General features: G+C 34.3%; 2 protein-coding genes across 2 annotated transcripts in view; one reads left to right on the top strand and one right to left on the bottom strand.

Moving 5' to 3' along the window:
- LOC150094412 (TBC1 domain family member 2B-like) overlaps positions 1-19,511 on the top strand; it is a 406,352-nt gene that overhangs the window by 273,210 nt on the left and 113,631 nt on the right. The window lies entirely within an intron of this gene.
- LOC150094413 (uncharacterized) overlaps positions 1-19,511 on the bottom strand; it is a 116,882-nt gene that overhangs the window by 7,324 nt on the left and 90,047 nt on the right. The window contains exon 3 of the mRNA XM_090412173.1: positions 14,854-15,049. Coding sequence (XP_090268299.1) covers positions 14,854-15,049 — 196 coding nt within the window. The remainder of the gene's footprint in view (positions 1-14,853; positions 15,050-19,511) is intronic.

The following is a 19,511-nucleotide window of genomic DNA, read 5'->3' as shown; positions in this document are numbered from 1 at the left end:
CATCCCAAGTATCTTGGGACATTATCAGTACAGTAATTCAAACAATACTAGGAATAACATACAGTTAGGGCGCATGATTACAATGGAATCTCAATATGCGTGCAGTAACGTGTTATAGAAGTAAATTAAAAATATAACTGAACAAAAAAATTAACATATATAAAGATTATTTTACACAATTTTGTATGATAATTTCCCATACTTTTGGAATAGTAAGAACGTTGTTGTGGTTTAAATTTGGTCTATATAGTAGGGCTTCAGCACTTTCTTTATATAAATGTTCATGTTTATATAAAGATCTAAAAGTTTCAACTTTTCCCAATGGATCCTATGGTTTGGATTTTCAACTCCGTGTTGAGAGAGACCAGATTTCTGCAGTTTGAAAAGACGAATGTGGCCTTGATGTTCTGAAATGCATTTCTGAACAGATCTACCTGTCTGTCCAAAGTAAGACAAATTACAGGAGCATGGGATCTCATAAATGCCAGGCAACATCAGAGATAAGAGTTTGTCCTTAGGAGAAGGTAACAAGTTATAGATTTGGTCGATGGGTTTGTAAGTAGTGGCAAAATTGTATTTCTTCATAATTTTTGAAAGATGTTTGGAGATGCCTTTGACATAAGGTATGGGAATCCTATGGACTTCTTCTTGTCTAGGTTGATGTATGGAGAAGTGACTGATGATTTTTTTTGAGTTGTTTTAAGATTATATCCATTTAGTATGGGTATAATCCTGTACTTTTGATTATTTTTAGTTCTTCTCGGTTTAGAGATTCTTCAGAGAATCAGAATTTGTGTGCTCAAATTCTGAAGATGCCATATTTCTGAGATGGGTGATGAGCGGAAGAATTGTGAATGTAGTGACCTGAAAATGTAGGCTTGCGATAGACAGACGTGGCAATGGAACTGTCTTCTTTTCTTTGAATGTGCAAATCCAGAAAGGAGATACCCTGTGGAGATTCTTTTTCTAGCGTAAAGTTGATGTGAGGGTGAAGAATGTTTATTTTATGAAACAGTTGTAATTCCTGTTCTGGATGATCCCAGACTGCAAAGACGTCGTCGACATATCGTAGCCAAATTTTTGGTTTCTTTTTTCGTTTACTTGCAGCATATCGAAAGAACTTTTTGGGATTCACTTTAGCTTGCATTGCTAATTTACTTTCATAATCTGCTTTAGCTTTTCTTACCACACTAGTTACCCTTCTGGGCTGTGCTTTGTACTGTTCGTGTGCCTGCAAGTCACCTTTCTCCTTAAATTTCATCCACAATTGTTTCTTTTTTTGTAGCTCAAGCTTAATGGTGTTATTCATCCATTTAACTCCCACTTGATTTACTCTCCGAACTCTAGGTATGCAGTCAGCCATTACCTCCCTCAAACGCTCCTTAACCACTTCCCATGCACTATCAACATCCAGCCCTTGCAGTTTAACATGCCGTGGCACTGATCCAAGCAATCTCATAAGTTCATCATACTTACTAGCCTGGTAATTCCACATGTACTCTGTCTTAATTGAAAATTCCACACATTTAGCCACTTCCTAGGCTAAGATCATAAGATCTTAAGAACTTATGATCACTCTCACCAATTGGTGGCAATATGGTCATATTCATAATAGTCAATTTCTCAGATGCAATTACTAGGTCAAGCACTCTCGAACCCCTAGAATATTCCATTATATGCTATCCCAGGTAGTTATCCTTTAGCAACTGCGTAAAATTCATTTCCTTCCTCCCATTTGACCTCTCCTCCCTCCAATCAATGTTACCATAGTTGAAATCTCCCATAATAATTACCTATCCTCCACTCATTGAGTCTATTTGCCTGTGCATATCGTCTCCATCTATTCCATTGCCTGGTCTATAGCAGTACCCAACTGTAAATTTTGTTCTGCTGACCTCAATCTCACACCAGATAGCCTCAAATGTGCTATTTTCACTGTCCTAAAATTGAACTTCTATTCTCTTTGGCTGCAGTTCATCAGCTATCATCAATAATGCTTCTCCCCCCCCCCATTCTTTTCTGTCTTTCATGAATACGCTATATCCCTCACATTCTATCCCTCTAACTATATCATCTTCTGTTAGCCATGTCTCACTAATGCCAATAACTTGTGGCCAGGAAGAACTATAGTTGAGGCTGTTGAAAAGCTATAGTTGAGGCTACAAGTAAAGGTATTAGTTGATCTTAGCCTGGGAAGTGGCTAAATGTGTGGAATTTTCAATTAAGACAGAGTACATGTGGAATTACCAGGCTTACCTTGGAAAAAATGGAGTAAAACCTGGTTTAAAATTGCTTGGTATCTTTAACATAACTATACCCAAGTTAAAAATACTTTCTACATCTATATCTCCTCCGAGATTTTTATTTAATAAGGTTATAACACCTTATGGTAACTTGTTTTGGTAAAATACTTACAAGCTCTGCATTACTAAATCTTGGTATTTCTAGCCTAGCTCCCACTGATGAGACCTCACTAAAGGTCGAAACCGGTCTGGGTAGTGGCCCCTTGCCTTTAATACAAAACATCATACATCCCCCTTCTTGGAGATGTGTTTTGGCATTAAGGGTAAATATTAAGATTAGTGATCAGAGCTTGCTCCACTTTTACCACGAGTTGCCTTAGTCTTGCACTACCTGTGGGATCATCTAGTCTTGCATAAATTGCAGGCGCAAACTTGACATTTTGTCTGTTTGCTTACTTGGAAAAAATGGAGTAAAACCAGGTTTAAAATTGCTTGGTATCTTTAACATATCCCATTTTGGCTCGTTATCCTCTTATTCCTTGTCCTTTTGTCAAACTCACTCTACACATCCACAAACTACACAGCACTCCTCCTGCATAACCTATGCATAGTCATTCGCAATCATGGCCCTCCTTCTCAACTCTACTCTGTCATATCGCTGCAACAGACTAACTATCTTAACTCTCTCACTCTTTTCTATTGCTACTGCTATTACCACCAGAAAATTGGCAAAATGCATGATTGTCCCCATCTTCAAAAAAGACAATACTAATGAATGTCAAAACTATAGAGGCATTAGCTTTTAAATACCAGATATAAAATATACTCAAGTCTCTTAAAGAATAAATTAAACAAATGTTATGAAAATATTTTTGGAGAGGAACAAAATGGTTTCCATAAAGGCAGCGCATAGAAAAAAGAAGAGAATTCAATTTAGAGACCCATATATTCATTGATTATAAAAAGGCGTTGGATAACGTCAATTGCAATAAGCTACTGGAAATTTTAAGAGATGACAACATTCTTAACCAGTTAAAACAATTTTCAATATATATGTTAAAGATACGTCCCAAGGGGGTGGAAAGAGGGGAAAATAGTTCCACTGCACAAAGGTGGTTCCAAGGCTGCTGTTGAAAATTACCGGCCAATCAGCATAACAGGAATCATTATCAAGGTCTTAGAGAAAATAGTCAAGAGGAAAATACAAGATTGGATAGAAGAAAATGGGATACTGTATCGGGGACAGCATGGTTTTGTGAAGGGTAGGTCATGCCTCAGTAACTTGCTCACATATTATAACACAGTGACGGCTGAACTGGATAAGGGTAATGGGTTTACAGTGATTCTGCTGGACCTTGCTAAGGCCTTTGACAGGATACCACATGGAATTCTAATCAGTAAATTGCAGCATATGGGAATGGACATAGGGTTGGTGAGATGGATAGGAGGGTGGTTGACGGAGAGATATCAGAGAGTGGTTTACTCAGGAGTAGAGTCCACAAGACGGCCTGTGACTAGTGGTGTACCACAAGGATCTGTTCTTGGACCACTGCTGTTTAATTTGTTCATAAATGATATAGGAAACGATCTGAGAGGAACAGTTCATTTGTTTGCGGATGATGCAAAGTTGGGTAGGGCAATAGTGAATGCAGATGACGTCAAAATTTTGCAGGATGATTTGGATAGATTGGAGGTCTGGGCTAGGGAGAATGGATGTCAATTTAATGTGGCAAAATGTAAGGTTATGCATTTTGGGGTGAAAAGATGGGAGGCAGTTTACTGCATTGGTGGAACCGTGCTCCAGGAAATTGATGAGGCACGAGATTTAGGAGTGTTGGTGGATAAGGAATTGAAATTTAGGGGACACATTGCAAAAGTGGCCAAATCAGCTCATCAAATCACTTGGTTGCTGAAGAATACGTTGACAAGCAGAGACAAGCAGGTTATTGTTCCTCTGTATCGAGCCTTGATAAGACCTCATCTCGACTACTGTGCTCAGATTTGGTCACCTAGGTTTCTTCTTGATGGGGAGGAGGTGGAGAGGATCCAGAGGCGAGTGACCAAGATGATAGCAGGTCTGTGGAATGAACCGTATGAGAACAGGTTGAGGATTTGTGGGTTGCAAAAATTGGTTGATAGGCGGAGGAGGGGAGATATGATTGAGACATTCAAATTACTGAAGGGTTTCTATAAAATTAATTCAGAAGATATTTTTGAGAACAGGGCTGGTTGTGGGAGGACTAGGGGACATCCATGGAAACTGGGCAAAAGTGTGGTTAGTAAAGGTGTTAGAGCTGGGTTCTTTACTTTTAGAGTAGTGAATGAGTGGAATGCGCTCCCTGAGTCTGTGGTGGATGCTGTGACAGTGAATGAGTTTAAGGCGAGGTATGATAGATACTGTATGAATGTCGAATAGTTGTGATGAAAATGATTTGGGGCCTCCCTCGATGAGTCTAATGACTCCCTGGAATTGCCCGTAATAATAATAATAATACCAAGCTATTTTAAATATAAACCTGGTTTAAATCCATTTCCCAAGTAAGCAAACAGACAAATAAGTCAAGTTTGCGCCTGCAAGTAGTGCAAGTCTGGGTGACCTGCACGTAGTGCAACTCGTGGTAAAGGTGGAATAAGCTCTGATCACTAATCTTAGTATTTACCCTTAATGCAAGGCACATATCCTTGAGGAGATGTATGATGCTATGAATTAAAGCCAAGGGGCCACTACCCAGACCAGTTTCGACCTATATTGAGGTCTCATGAAGGGGAGCCAGGTTTAGAAATACCAAGGTTTAAGTAATATAATACAGAGCTTATAAATATTTTACCAAAACAAGTTGCCATAAGGTGCTTTGACCTTATTAAATAAAAATCTCAGGATGAGAGATAGATGTAGAAAGTTTTTTACCTTGGGTGTAATATACGTTAAAGATACCAAGCTATTTATATTTAAAGTAGCTTGGTATCTTTAACGTATATTATACCCAAGGTAAGAAAACTTTCTATATAACTGCAACCAAATTAAAATAATGATGGCTGCACAAAAATCTGAAGCATAGAACATAAATGCAGGTGTCCAACAAGGTTGTAGTCTATTGCCATTCCTCTTTAACATATTAATAATATTATAAGAAAGTGGAGGGGAAACAACCAGTTTTGACATTAAAATAAATGATTGCACCAACATCAATGCAATTTTATTTGCCAATGATCAGGTTCTAATTGATGATAAAAGATTCATTACAGTGAGCAGCCTTTTTATTAAATGTAATAGCAAAAATATACAATATGGAAATCTCCACTTCTAAAACCAAAGAAAATCATAGCTTTTAAAGACAGACTCAATTAGAAGCAAAATTTGCATCTACAATGGTATTATAGAACAGGTTAATACATTCATATATCTAGGCTACCACTTATCTTATGAAAGAGAAAAAGACATGCAACATAACATAACCAGCTATATAGGAATAACAAAAGTTTTTAATTAGATATTCAATCCAAATTTAATAAGCAAGAAAAGAAGAATAAGAATCCATAACCCAATAGGCAAGACCTATCCTAATGTTTAGTTCAGAAGCCTGGGCCATAACTCAAGCAGATAGAAAAAGACTGAAGCTCTGAAATGAGATTGATGTGCAAAACAGCTGGGTACAATAGACTGGACTTCAAAAGAAATAGTGTTATCTTAAAGGAACTTGAGGTGATACCTGTCTTAGACTACATTGATCTTTAAAGAGAGAGAGAGAGAGATGGAGAAACATACTGAAAGAATGAGTGAAAGAAGACTTACCAGAGCAATACAGAGATATTGACCTCAAGGGAGAAGGAATAGAGGACAGTCTTTGAAAAGATGGGAAAAGACTGTAACACGCCACTAGGTCTATTACTGGAAAGGCAGAAGAAGAACATTTGAGGGAAAAGGTATCTCAAGACTGTCAGGTTCAAAAGTTAAAAATAGCAGGAAATATACACATATATTGTAAGGACATTTTTCTCTAAATGCATATTGAAACAAGCAAGCTGGCCTGAAAAGAAACACGTTAACAGGCATACCACACTGGCCTCATAATTCCAAAACAACCACCCTTAACACCAAAAACTCAACCATAAAAATTTATGCTGAACTAGAATCAAATGATTTACTTCCTTCAGTATAAAACTAACCATATCATATGATCCAAACAAATGGATATCTTCATGTCACTTCACACAACCATAAATCTCATAAATCTCAAAAAATTAGCAATCTTTTTAGCCCATGGAGCATTTGCTTGTCATCTCAAGATGACAGGCAAATGATGAATTGGACAAGAAAATCCAATTCCTTACAGTGATCTTCTTACACAATTATTAACACCACCAGACTTCCATGACCAAAAGACTCATCAAGGAGGTACCAAAACACCAGAGCCGGCGCTAGGGGTCTTTGCTGCCCACATGCAATGTCTATCTAAGCGCCCCTGTAACGATCCAGGCATGTGTGGTTCTTTTACGATAATAAAAATTTAAATTATTTGAAATTTCTTTCTGTTTGACGAAACAGCTACATGTTGGTTCACTAAATGTAACGAACCGGGGGTGTTGACTAGGCAGAATAATCGTTAAAAACCCGAATATTCAAAAAATTCTCAAAAGTTAAAGCAAATTTTGATAAAGCTACTTCGCTTTAATCATTGAATATAATGATACAGCGATTATAGCCTTCTAACCGACCCGAATCGCTAACAAAATTAAAATGAATTTTAATTAAAGTTAATATTTATTTGAACTAAAGTTTAAAAAATTCTTGCATTTTACAAGTTACTAAATTCTTAGTAACTTGTAAAAATTTTTTAATAATTTTTATAAGTGACACTATCTTTTAGGAAAATAAAAGAAACTCAAGATAGATGAGAAAATAAGAAAAGAATTCAGAAATAATTAGAACATTTAATATAATTATTCAAAGAATAACAGAAAATAAATTAAATTACATCAATATACTTGAAATTTTTTTAATTAAAATTTTAGGGTTTTTGATTTCATATTCATAAAATTAGAAATAATAGTCTTAACGTCTAATTCCGCACATATATCATTTTCAATAGCTATTAACGGCAAACTAACAAGCCTTTTTTGTGACATACTTGTTCTTAAGTAGGTTTTAATCAATTTCAACTTGAAAAAGGAACGTTCACCGCTCGCTACACTAACAGGTAAGGTTAATAGTATTCTTAAAGCAATTGAAAAGTTAGGGAAAGATAAATTATTGGACACAATAAAATTAAGAATATTGAAAGGGTTTTGAATATTTAAATTATCCTTCCGAAAAATATCCCGGAAAGCACATAACTCGTCATATAGTTCTATTGCATTTATGTCTTTATTGTCGCCGTCCTTCAAGAGAATCTCTAAATCGTCACAAATTTTTCGTAAATCTTCTTTTTTAATTTGTAATAATCTATACAAGAAATTGGAATTATCATAATATGTTTTTAGTTGTTCAAAACGTTCTATTAACGAACACATTACAACTTCTAGAAGTGTATAAAACACATTCACTCTAAATTTATCTTCTGGTGAGTGTGGTGTTTCGTCATGATGCTCGTAGTCAAATTGTCATGTCTTCTTTTGTCGTCAGACTTCAGTGCCAGTTTTAAATTCTTGTTCTCCGTCCACCTCTTCACTCAGTTCTTTTGCCGTTTTAGAACTTCTTTAAAATTTGTGTCTGATCGATACTCTTGTAAGAATATTTTTAAGTTTTCGATAGATACTAAAGCAAGTGTAATGTTCATATTTTTGTCTTGAAGCATTTTACTCACAGGGTTTATTCTGTTAAGTAAATCATGCCCGGTTATAAGAGCAAATAAATTTGTAGTCCTTTATTTAACATATTATGTTTGTGCTTCATGCCGAGTTTCTTTATTAAAATTTTCATTATTTAAAATTCCAAAAAGTGCATCGTAAATTTCTCGTAACTGATATCGTAGAGGGCGGATTGCATTAATTTTATTTTCCCATCGCGTTTCTGATGGCTGTTTCAATGTTAAATTTTTACCAACTTGAAAAGGATTGCCCAACATTTGTAAGAGAATGAAAAGAAATTGTATATTTCTTGAATAATTGCAAAGAAACTAATTGTATCTGCATTCACTTTGGCTGCATCGTTAATAATTCAATTTAGAGTATGAGCAGCACATGGCATGTAAAAAGCTCGAGGATTTTTGTTTGAAAGCAAATTTTGGAGCCCATATTTTTTCCCTCTCATATTTGCCCCATTGTCATACCCTTGACCTCGCATGTCTTAAATGGGAATGTTCCATTTTTCCAGTTGTTCCATTATCGTTGCACATAAACCACGTCCTGTGGAATCTAATATATCTGCAAAACCTAAAAAGTTTTCTCTGATCTTGACAATCCCATTGTCACAGGAAACAAAGCGAATAATAATGGTCATTTGTTCTGTTTTACTTACATCAGGTGTGCAGTCTAAAATTATGGAATAATATTTAGATTTTCGAATTGATAATAAAATTGTATCCCTGATTGCATTACTTAAAGTTTCCAATATTTCATTTTGACTGTCTTTACTCAAATAGTGTACTCTATTGTTTCATTGTAGGGCCCTTTCAACATGATTTTCCATAACGGGATCAAACTTTGCAAACAGTTCGACTAATTTTAAAAAAATTGCCGTTATTCCTTTCATATAATTTATCAGAGATGATCCGCGAAAAGCTAAATTTTGGTTACCAAGGAATTTTATAATTGCAATCAAGCGTTCTAAAACACTCATCCAATATTTCTTTTCCATTGAGTCTGGCAATCAATAGTCGTTTTGTTTTTTAAATTGTTATCAACTTCCTTCCATTTTAAGAATTTTTTCATGTGAGTTAAATTAGTCTCATGTCTATGCAAAGTTGTACTTACATTTCTCCAATCGTTATAACCTTCTACAAGACTACTTGATTCGGTAGGTGTGAAATGTTTGCAACAAAAGCAAAAAACATAATTTAATGTTTTGAAATAAATGAGCCATGTTCTTGGCATGAGCTCACCATTTTCCATTTTTCTATTATAATACGTGTCGCCAAATTTACGACCATATGTATCTCTGGGATATATTGTATTTTTCTTTTGAACAGGCCCCATTTCAATTAAAACAACTCGTAATTTTTCATCACTATATGGATCTTCTAAATTTACAGAGACTCACAATGTGTTCGTTTCGTGGTCAACTACAACTAAATATTCTCCTAACTGTTTTTCACTTAAATCATGCGTTTTGTTATCTTGTTCAATAGTTGCCATAGTACTTTCATGAAAATTGGATGATGTGCATGGTTCTTCAACTCTGATTTCTGATGTATCGAGTTGGTTACAATCTGCATCAGAATATTTTAATATTTTAACAAATTTATTAACATCTGCTTCTTTCGCAGCATGACGCTTATGATTTTGTGCACCGGATAACTTTTTTTTAATTTTTGATTCCATTTCTATTATATACCCACAGGAAATTATTACACAACACTACACAGAGACGAAATAATAGTCCGCACTGCGCTACTGTCAGTAGCCTACTGAGATGCGTACCATATGACTGGTTAACTAGGAACAAATGTTTTGTACGAAAATTCATTTCTGCGCATAAAAACCATTCACCGTTTCACTTTAGATAGACCGCAGTAGACACAACATTCTGTAGGCAAGCATTTAGCTTGCTCTCACTGCAAAATTGTAAACAGCCAGCTGATCAAAGAGGTGGCAATATACAATTTTTTTTTAAATTTTTATTCGCTGTATTCGGCCTTACTTATTTTAATATTGATCATTCTAAGAATTTTTTGTTTTCCTGATAAAAAATTGTTTCTTAAAAATGAACTTATGAACGGTGCCCCCTTCGTAGCGGCGCCCGCATGCCTGCTTCCGCCGCCGCCCTACATAGCACATATAAAGCTCATCAAACCTTTCTTTAAACTCACCGTGTTCACATTCACCACATTCTTAGGCAATGCATTCTACTCACCAGGCACTCTCCATACAAAGAAACTCTTACTTACTCCATTGCTCCTTATACGGTTCCTGAGAATGGCCTCCTGTTCAATCCCTGTGTTTCATTCTATGAAAAAATTCTTCCATGTTAACCAGGTAACAACTCCTTACCAGCTTATATTTCTAAATCATATCCCTTCTCTTCTTTATTCATAAGGCTTTGCAGTTTACATTCCCTCAATCTGTCTTCATACCTCACATTCCAAAGACCAGTAACCACCTCAGTCAATCTTCCCTGGACCATTTATATATGCCCTTATCCCCATGAAAACCAGTTGATCAAATCCATGCACAGTAATTAATATGAGGCCTGATGAAGGCCTCATACAATGGAACCATAACATCTTTATTTTCATGTCACTGTCCTCTGCATCATTTGCCATAATCCAATGTAACGAACGTTAAATTTCAAGTTCCTCTCTGCCGATACTCCCTGATCTCTTCTCTATCTCCTTCTGAATTTCCTCACCAAGTGCACACCTTGCATCCCACTCCTTGCCTACCAGATTTCAAACCTCAAGTATGGCAACACTGAACTGGTAGTTTCACTCATTTTCTCACCCATTCAGTCTGTTCAGCCCTCTAAGACCATAACACATGATTGATTCCTCACTGTTCTCTCCATATTTGCATTATCTGCAAAGAGCTGCATATCTCCAGTTACATCCTTTCCAATATCATTAATATACAATTAAAACAATGGTACTAAAACAGATCCATGCACACAGAACTTGTGACCTGTTTGACAGCTAAGCATCTATCCAACTCACTAATCCAATCCATTCCAGTTTAGTTATCAACTTGCATGACAGTCTTCCAAAAGCCTTTGCAAAATCTAAATATGCCAGCTATGTGTCCACTTCTATATCCTAGCTCCCACCAACCTCATAGGCCTTAACCACAACTGATTATCACAATGCACCATCTCAAGACTTTCCAACCAATACAAAACACACAAGATGAGGAAAGCACAGGTTATATTTCTATTCCCTCTATTGGCTTCATTAGTATCAAGATCCAGAATTATAAAATAGCATTTTATAATTCTGCATAAATAAATCTGCATATAAGCATAAATAGTATTATAAATCAAAATGTTATTTAATCCCTTATATAGTCTATACTTCATTGCAGTAAGCCTAAATATAGGCCTCTAAAATATCCAGAGTTTATAGCATGTAGTGTGACTGTAATGCTCCATTCTAAGGTCATACAGAAAAAAAATTTGTCACGCCACACATCAAAGATGTGGAATACTAGTAGTGGGAGGCCACAGATCTCTCAACATGTATTATCCTCTGCCATTATGAATGATGGCATGAGAGGAAGACACTCAGTACTTTGGAATGCATCTAAATTCTTACACCACTGCTACAGAAGAAAAATCTAGGAATCTCCATAGAGAACTTGTTAGAACATCCATCTGAATATAAATCCAAGCATTAATCTGTCAGACTGCTTTCAAGATGGTATATCTATTTCATGAGCATAAGCATACATCCATGGGCAAAAGTAGGCACATGTGCACAACTGTTTTAATTATCAGAATGACCATTTTCTGTTATACTAAATTTGTTTACTGTTTTTTGCAACTTTATAGATCTTTTATTCCTGAAGAAGATTTGCATCCTTCCTGCTTTGGTCTCAAAGCAGGAAGGATGCAAAAACAAAATATGTTTTTGCATCCTTCCTGCAAAAAAAAAATAAACTAGTCATGTAATACATTCCTGTAAACATGACTAGTTTAATCCTTATTATGAAGGACTTCTTTGGGTGAGTGGTTGTTTTGGATTTGCAGTCAAAATTTTACTCATATATATATAAAAAAAATGCAGAAATATGTTTATCTTGAGCCTTTCTTTTAGTGTAACACGGTGATCAGCATTCATTTTCGAAATTATGGATTTTACAACCGTGTTATAACTAGCACTTTTTATTATCCCGACGTCGATCATCATCTGGAGCATACACAAATATACAAGACGAGCTGAGTTACATTACAAACCGTAAGCTAGAGAAACAATGATATGATCACATGTTATTCTACTGGCATGACCTCTAGTGAAAAAAAAAAAAAAAAAATTTTTTTTATAAATTACATTAAGCTAGATTTAATTTAAGATAACATGAATAAACATTTTTTCTTATAGATAGTTTTCTTTCAGTAACAATGATGTCCTATTTTTAGATTACAATTGTTATTTTTGATTTAGGATCCTGGATTTACTATAGTCCTGTTTATAGTTGTTCTTAGAGAGGAAGGTTCCGTGGGTCGAATATATGCCTTCCATGTGTTTGGGATTTTTAGACTTTCATTATTGTTCAGATTGGGGTGGTTGATAACGATCTCAAAACTTCCTTAAATTTGCATTCATACCATGTTTTGGTGTGATGTAGACAACTAGTGCTTTTCCAGTCAATTTTATGTAACGTGTTCACAGGGCATGATCAGAAAGGCCAGCTTCACCATAATTATTATATTTATTGTGAATGCTCCGGTTATGTTCTTTTTGTCTGATAGGAATTGTGCATCCTGTTTCTCCTATATAGGGTATGTTACAGGTGCAATGAATACAGTATACTCCAGGGTGGGCAAGCAGGGAAAGTGGGTCTTTGGATGAGTTGAGTAAGCATTTTAATTTTGCAGGTGGTTTTTAAACCACCTGCAAAATAAAGGTGGCTTTGAAGTTATATTTTTGTAGTACTCTGTTTATTTTGCCTGATGTCCCTTTAATGTAGGGAATGGTTACAGTTTTGTTGTAGTCTGGTTTCTCTTTGTTTTTTTTATTAAGGTCTTATAGAGAATTTTGTTAATAGTGTTTTGGCTGTACCCATTTTTTCGGAAAGTGTTGATGAATCACTTTAAATTCTTCTTTCAGTGCCTGTGACAAGTGTATCTAGAAACGGACAAGTGTCCGTTTCTAGATACACTTGTCACACGTCTTCCTTCTGGCAATCTTTCCTTCACGGTTTACCGAAAACCGACACATACTGATCAATATATACACATAAACTCCTACCACCACCCAACACAAAAACTAGGAGTCATCAATACTTTAAAAAACAGGACTCTGAAAATCTGTTCCAGTGAACAGGCACTGAAAGACTAATTTAAAGTGATCAACAATACTTTAAAAAAAAAATGGGTACAGCCAAAACACTTAACAAAATTCTCTACAAGACCTCAATAAAAAACAAAGACAAACCAGACTACAATAAAACTATTGCCATTCCCTACATTAAAGGAACATCAGACAAAATAAACAGAGTACTACAAAAATATAACCTCAAAGCCAAGCTTACTCAACTCATCCAAAGACCCACTCCCCGCACTGGCCCACCCTGGAGTATATGGTATTTATTGCACCTGTAACATACCATATATAGGAGAAACAGTATGCACAATTCCTATCAGACAAAAAGAACATAACCAGAGCATTCACAATAAATATAATAATTATGGTGAAGCTGGCCTTTCTGATCATGCCCTGTGAACACGTTGCATAAAATTGACTGGAAAAGCACTAGTTGTCTACATCACACCAAAACATGGTATGAACGCAAATTTAAGGAAGCTTGCGAGATCATTATCAACCACTCCAATCTAAACAATAATGAAGGTCTAAAAATCCCATACATATGGAAGGCATATATTCGACCCACGGAACCTTCCTCCTCTCTAAGAACAACTATAAACAGGACTGTAGTAAATCCAGGATCCTAAATCAAAAATAAGAATTGTAATACTAAAAATAGGACATCATTGTGTTACTGAAAGAAAACTATCTATGAGAAAAAATCTTTATTAATGTTATCTTAAATTAAATCTAGCTTGATGTAAATTTTTTTTTTTTTTTAAACTAGAGGTCATGCCAGTGGAATAACATGTGACCATATCATTGTTTCTCTAGCTTACGGTTTGTAATGTAACTCAGCTTGTTTTGTATATTTGTGTATGCTCCAGATGATGATCTTGATATGAAGATCAGAACGTCGGGATAATAAAAAGAGTTAGTTATAACACGGCTGTAAAATCCATAATTTCAAAAATGAATGTTTATCTTGAGAAGTCCAAACTCTGTATATTTTGATATATTAGTTATATAGTAGGAATAGGGATAAATGATCTCATCTCCGTTGAACTGCATATAAACAATGATTTTGTATTGTATTTGTGTTATTCTCGATAGTAAGTACTTTTCAAATCATTATTATTATTGCCATCAATAAATTTGGGAAAAAAAATACAAATTATAAACAATCATAATGTCAGGAAATTTAATAATTATGGCCATTGTTTCAGTTATTTACTGTGATAAATAAACATTTTCATGATAAAATACTGCAGGTGATAAATCGAAAGGTTGATATATTAACATTATGACAAAATATCTCTGATAAGATGCAAAACTATAGCATGCCACTGTGATAAATTGGCTCTGTGGAATATTTGATTTCACTTGATTAGATAGATGCTTAGCTTTTTCCTTTATTTTAGGAAACTGATTTTTACTGATGTATTTGAGAATGTGTTTATTTCATTAAAGTCATAATTCGTTGTAGTTTAACTTACTGTGTTTTGGCACTTGTTGATGCTTTTCATGATGATAAATTCTGTGGTTTGATAGATCTTGAAGGTGAATGTTATCAACCATTCCATGCTTCTTAAAATCATTATATCTGGCATTTGTATCACTCTGAATTCTTGCTTTGTGGTCTGTTAGTTCATGTGGAGCATACTTGAAAGCATCCTTAACCTGTTGTTGGATCTGATTTAAAAAATAATAGGAAAAATGAAAAGATGCAGTTAATGCTCTTTCTAACTAATACCACACATACTATACAAAATTAAAAGAATTTCAATGCAAATGAAATATGCAACCTAAAGGAATTGATATTGAATTAAATCTGATGCACAGATATGAAATAAGAAAACCTCTTGAATCCAGATTACATAAATAATCTGGGTTCGAATCCGACTGTGGACATGGATGTTTGTGATTGTCTGTGAAAATACTAGTGCTGCTGGTGTGCGGTAGATGGTGTTGGTGTAGTTGCAATTCGTTGTAGTTGGTAGCTTGAGTGGTGGAAACAGTTTTAGAGCAGGTGCCCTCCCTCAATGAGTCTTTGGATCATTTATCCCTGGAGGAGTCACATAATAATATAGACATTACATGGTGATTGTGCTCTGAGTTTGGATGGATTTTATGCTATCAGAAATTATATTATCACATGCTGATAAATATCATCATCATACGTATCAAGGATTTAGGCCTAGTATGGCCTGTTCCGGCCTTAGAAGTCATCGTTGAATCGTTTAAGAGGACGTCCTGGTTTTCTTTTTCCTAATGGCTTGTACTTTAAGGCTTGTTTTGGTAATCTTTCTGTTTTAATTCTTTCAACGTGTTCCATCCATCTATGTTTATATTTTTTAATTTTTTCAATTACTGGTTCTTGGTTTAATTCTTTCATAATATCTTCATTTCTTTTGTGATCAAATAGGGTATACTTTGCAGTTTTTCTCATAAACTTCATTTCTGCTGTTGTTAATCTTTGTTTGTCTTTTTGTTTTATTGTCCAGATTTCACTTCCATACATTAAGACCAGTAGGACTAATGTATTGTATACTTTTAGCCTGGTTTGTTTTTGAACTAGGTTTGGTTTAAATATAGAGTTAATTACTCCTGTTATTTTTAAATATTTTGCAATTTTTATGTTTATATCTTTTTCATTTTCATAAGTGATCATACATCCTAGGTAGTTAAATGAATTCACCTGTTCTAAGATCTTGTTATCTAATACTATTTTAGTTCTTGCTGGATCTTGTCCTTTAAAGGCCATAGTTTTTGATTTTTCCGTTGATATTATCATACCATAATCTTTGGATATCTCATTTAGATTTAAAATAGCTTTCTGTAAGTTATCTTCAGAATTTGTAATTATTATTTAGTCGTCTGCAAAGAGGAGAGTGTTTAAGTTAACTGTAGGTGAAAGTTTAATTCCTTGATGTAAATTTTTACTCCATTTTATTATTATTTCATTTAAGTAGATATTAAAAAGAGTTGCTGAGAGGGGACATCCCTGTCAGACCCCTTGGTTTATCTCTCTTGTATATGATAGCTCATGATTTAATCTTATTTGTATTTGATTATTTTCATATATACTTGTGACAGCTTTTAGGATATTATTTGGTATTTGTCTTTCTTTTAATATGTTAAATAATATGTTTCTTTTAACTTTGTCAAATGCTTTTTCAAAGTCAATAAATGCAATATGTGTTTCTAAATTATATTCTCTTCTTTTCTCTATTATTAATTTTAGGCAGAAGGTTGGGGCTATACATGACCGTCCTTTTCTAAATCCATTTTGTACCTCTAGAATAAATTTTTCGGAATATTTCATTAGTTTGTTATTTAAGATGATTCTTCTGTATATTTTGTAACATGAATTTAGTATACTGATACCTCTATAGTTTTTAGGGTCATCTCTATTACCTTTCTTAAAGATAGGAATCACAATTGCTTTTTTCCATTCTATTGGGGGGATACCAGTTGAGTAAATTTTATTTAAAAATAATAAGAGTCTTCTTTTGAATCTTGTTCCTGCGTATTTATATAATTCTGAACCTATCTTATCTTCTCCAGGTGATTTTCCGTTTCTTGTTTCTTTCAGGCTGATTTCTAATTCTTCTTCAGTTATTTCCTTTTCATTTTCGTTAATTGTTTGCCAGTTGTCTTTTTTAAAATATTTGTCTGCCCACAGTTCTGTGTAGTAATTTAGAAATTCTTCTAATTTCAATTCAGTGTTTAATTTTATGTTTTCTTTGGTATCTGCATTTAGGTGTTTCAGAATCTTATATACATTGGGTCTTATTTTATATAAATCATGTTCTAAATTAGAAACAAATTTATTCCATGATTCTCTGTCTTTTTCTGACTTCTCTTTTAGCTATGGCTCTTATTCTTTTATATTCTATTTCATCTTCTAATCTTTTACTGCTTAACCATTTGTGATAGGCTTCTTTTTTCTTTTTGATTATTTCTTCGATTGTATCATCCCATATCTTCAGTTTTTTTCTTTTATTGAATTTTTTGGTCTTTCCTAAGCTTTCATTTGCTGCTGCATTTAGTATCGTTTTTATATTAAGCCATTCTATTTCTATTTCTTCATTTTGTTTTATTTTATCTAGATACTGGTTAATTCTTTGTTCATATAGCCATTGTACATTTGTGTCATTCAATAGTCTAGTTTTATAAACAAATGTTTCAATTTTTCTTTCTGTTCTTGTTACTTGTAGCCATTTAGGTGGTAATCTTAATTTTATTTTAACAAGGAAGTGGTCACTGCTTATTTCATATCCTCTGTGAACTCTAACATCTAGTGAAAATTTTTATGTCTTTTCATTTAATATGAAATAATCTAATATTGATTTCCATCCTCTTGCTGCCCAAGTATATTTATGTATGTCTTTATGTTTACAGAAGGAATTCATTATTTTTAGGTTATTATAAACTACAAAGTCAATCAATTTTTTACCATTTCTGTTTAGAGTGTGTTCTCCATGTATTCCTATATTATTATTAATTTTCGTGTTTCCAATTCTTGCATTTAAGTCTCCTGCTGAAATTATGTAATCATTTTTATTTATTTTATTATATATGTTTTGTAGCTGATTATAAAAATCAATATTATCCTGTTCTCTTCCTTCTTCTGGGGCATATAAACCAATTATTGTTAAATAGCCTTTATCTATTTTTATTCTAGCTTCAATTATTCTTTCATTCTGTAATTTATAATGTTTTAACTGTTTTGAAAGGGAGTTATGAATCCAAATCATGACTCCTGCTTGTGCTCTTTGGTCTCTGTTGACTCCACTGTATATCACATTAAAATTTTCAGTTCTCATAGTTCCTTTTAATTTCTTTTTTGTTTCAGTGATTACTGCTATTTTAAAATTTCTGTCATTTAATAACTGGTCTAATTCTATTTCTTTATATGCTATTCCTCTTACATTCCAGTTTGCTATGTGTATTATATTTTGTCGTTTCCATTTTCGTTTTCCCTTTTCCATTCCAGGGTCGTTTCCCATAGATTCAATCTGATTATCTTTTTCTGTCAGCTTACAAGTATGGTTATGTTCTCCATGTCAGGGGACTAGCCTGACGATGGAATAGTTCAATGGTAGGGCTGCTACCTTAAGGCTTCTGAACTCGCCTTCTTCCGAATTTAAACCCATAGGAGGAATAGGGTATATTGAAGGGGAAAGGGTAGATTATAGAAGAAATATAGTAAGGTTTATAGAGAGGATATAGTTGTAAGGCCAGAAATGAAAAGACCCCATGGCCTTGGAGTACTCTAATAGCACAAGGATCATAAAGTAAGAAGAGTTGGCTGATAAGGCCTTATAGGAAAGATTAAAGTAAGTGGGTCTTCCTCAAAGTAGAAGAAGGATAGGATAGATCCAGCTAGGGGTTCATGGGAGTGCCGCTTCCCTTACAATCAAGATGATTGCCCCTTATGGCCCTGTTGGTCCACGAGTCCTTATTCAGTATATTCGGACCACCCCACCATATACACACACACACACGCATGCGCATGTACACACACACACACATGGTGGGCTCCCCTATCCGCCACCCAGGGGACGCACTCTCTAGGAGTTACAGGATCCCCTGAGAGGCTGATAAATATATGGATATTAAATTGTTTTAACTTCAATTTCCAGACAATAACATGCTTATTTCTTTGTCAATGGTGCAACAAGACATATTTTCATGATTTAACTACAACATTTAAAACAGTATTACTTTAAATGCCATGTTAAATACTAGTTAAAACTTTTAGGTTGGCTTGTGATCTACAAGTTTGTGCAACTATGTTTTATATTAGCAGCATTATTATCAGATTTCTGTATTTTTAGGATTCATTGTGACTTTTATAAAATATAAGTGCATAGCATCTTTGTAGTGCAATTGGAAGAACAACGGACATTGTGCCCTCTTATTGGAAAAGGCCTAAGGTTGATTGCGATATATATATATATATATATATATATCGTCAATCAACGATGTATATATATATATATATTTTTTAAATTTAAGGTGAGCTAACCGATCTCATATGGAGATAGTAGGGTTTTTTCTTCCAGAAAATCAAGTTTTCATCCTGCATACAGACAAAATCGGCCTTGAGAACAGACAAAAATACTAGTGGCGGTGGGCAATAGATGGT

The sequence above is a fragment of the Typopeltis vanoorti genome, chromosome 22 (assembly GCF_054136105.1).
Source record: "Typopeltis vanoorti isolate ZY-2024b chromosome 22, IOZ_Tvanoo_1.0, whole genome shotgun sequence".
Lineage (NCBI taxonomy): Eukaryota > Metazoa > Arthropoda > Arachnida > Uropygi > Thelyphonidae > Typopeltis > Typopeltis vanoorti.
This window is presented reverse-complemented; position numbering and strand designations above follow the sequence as displayed.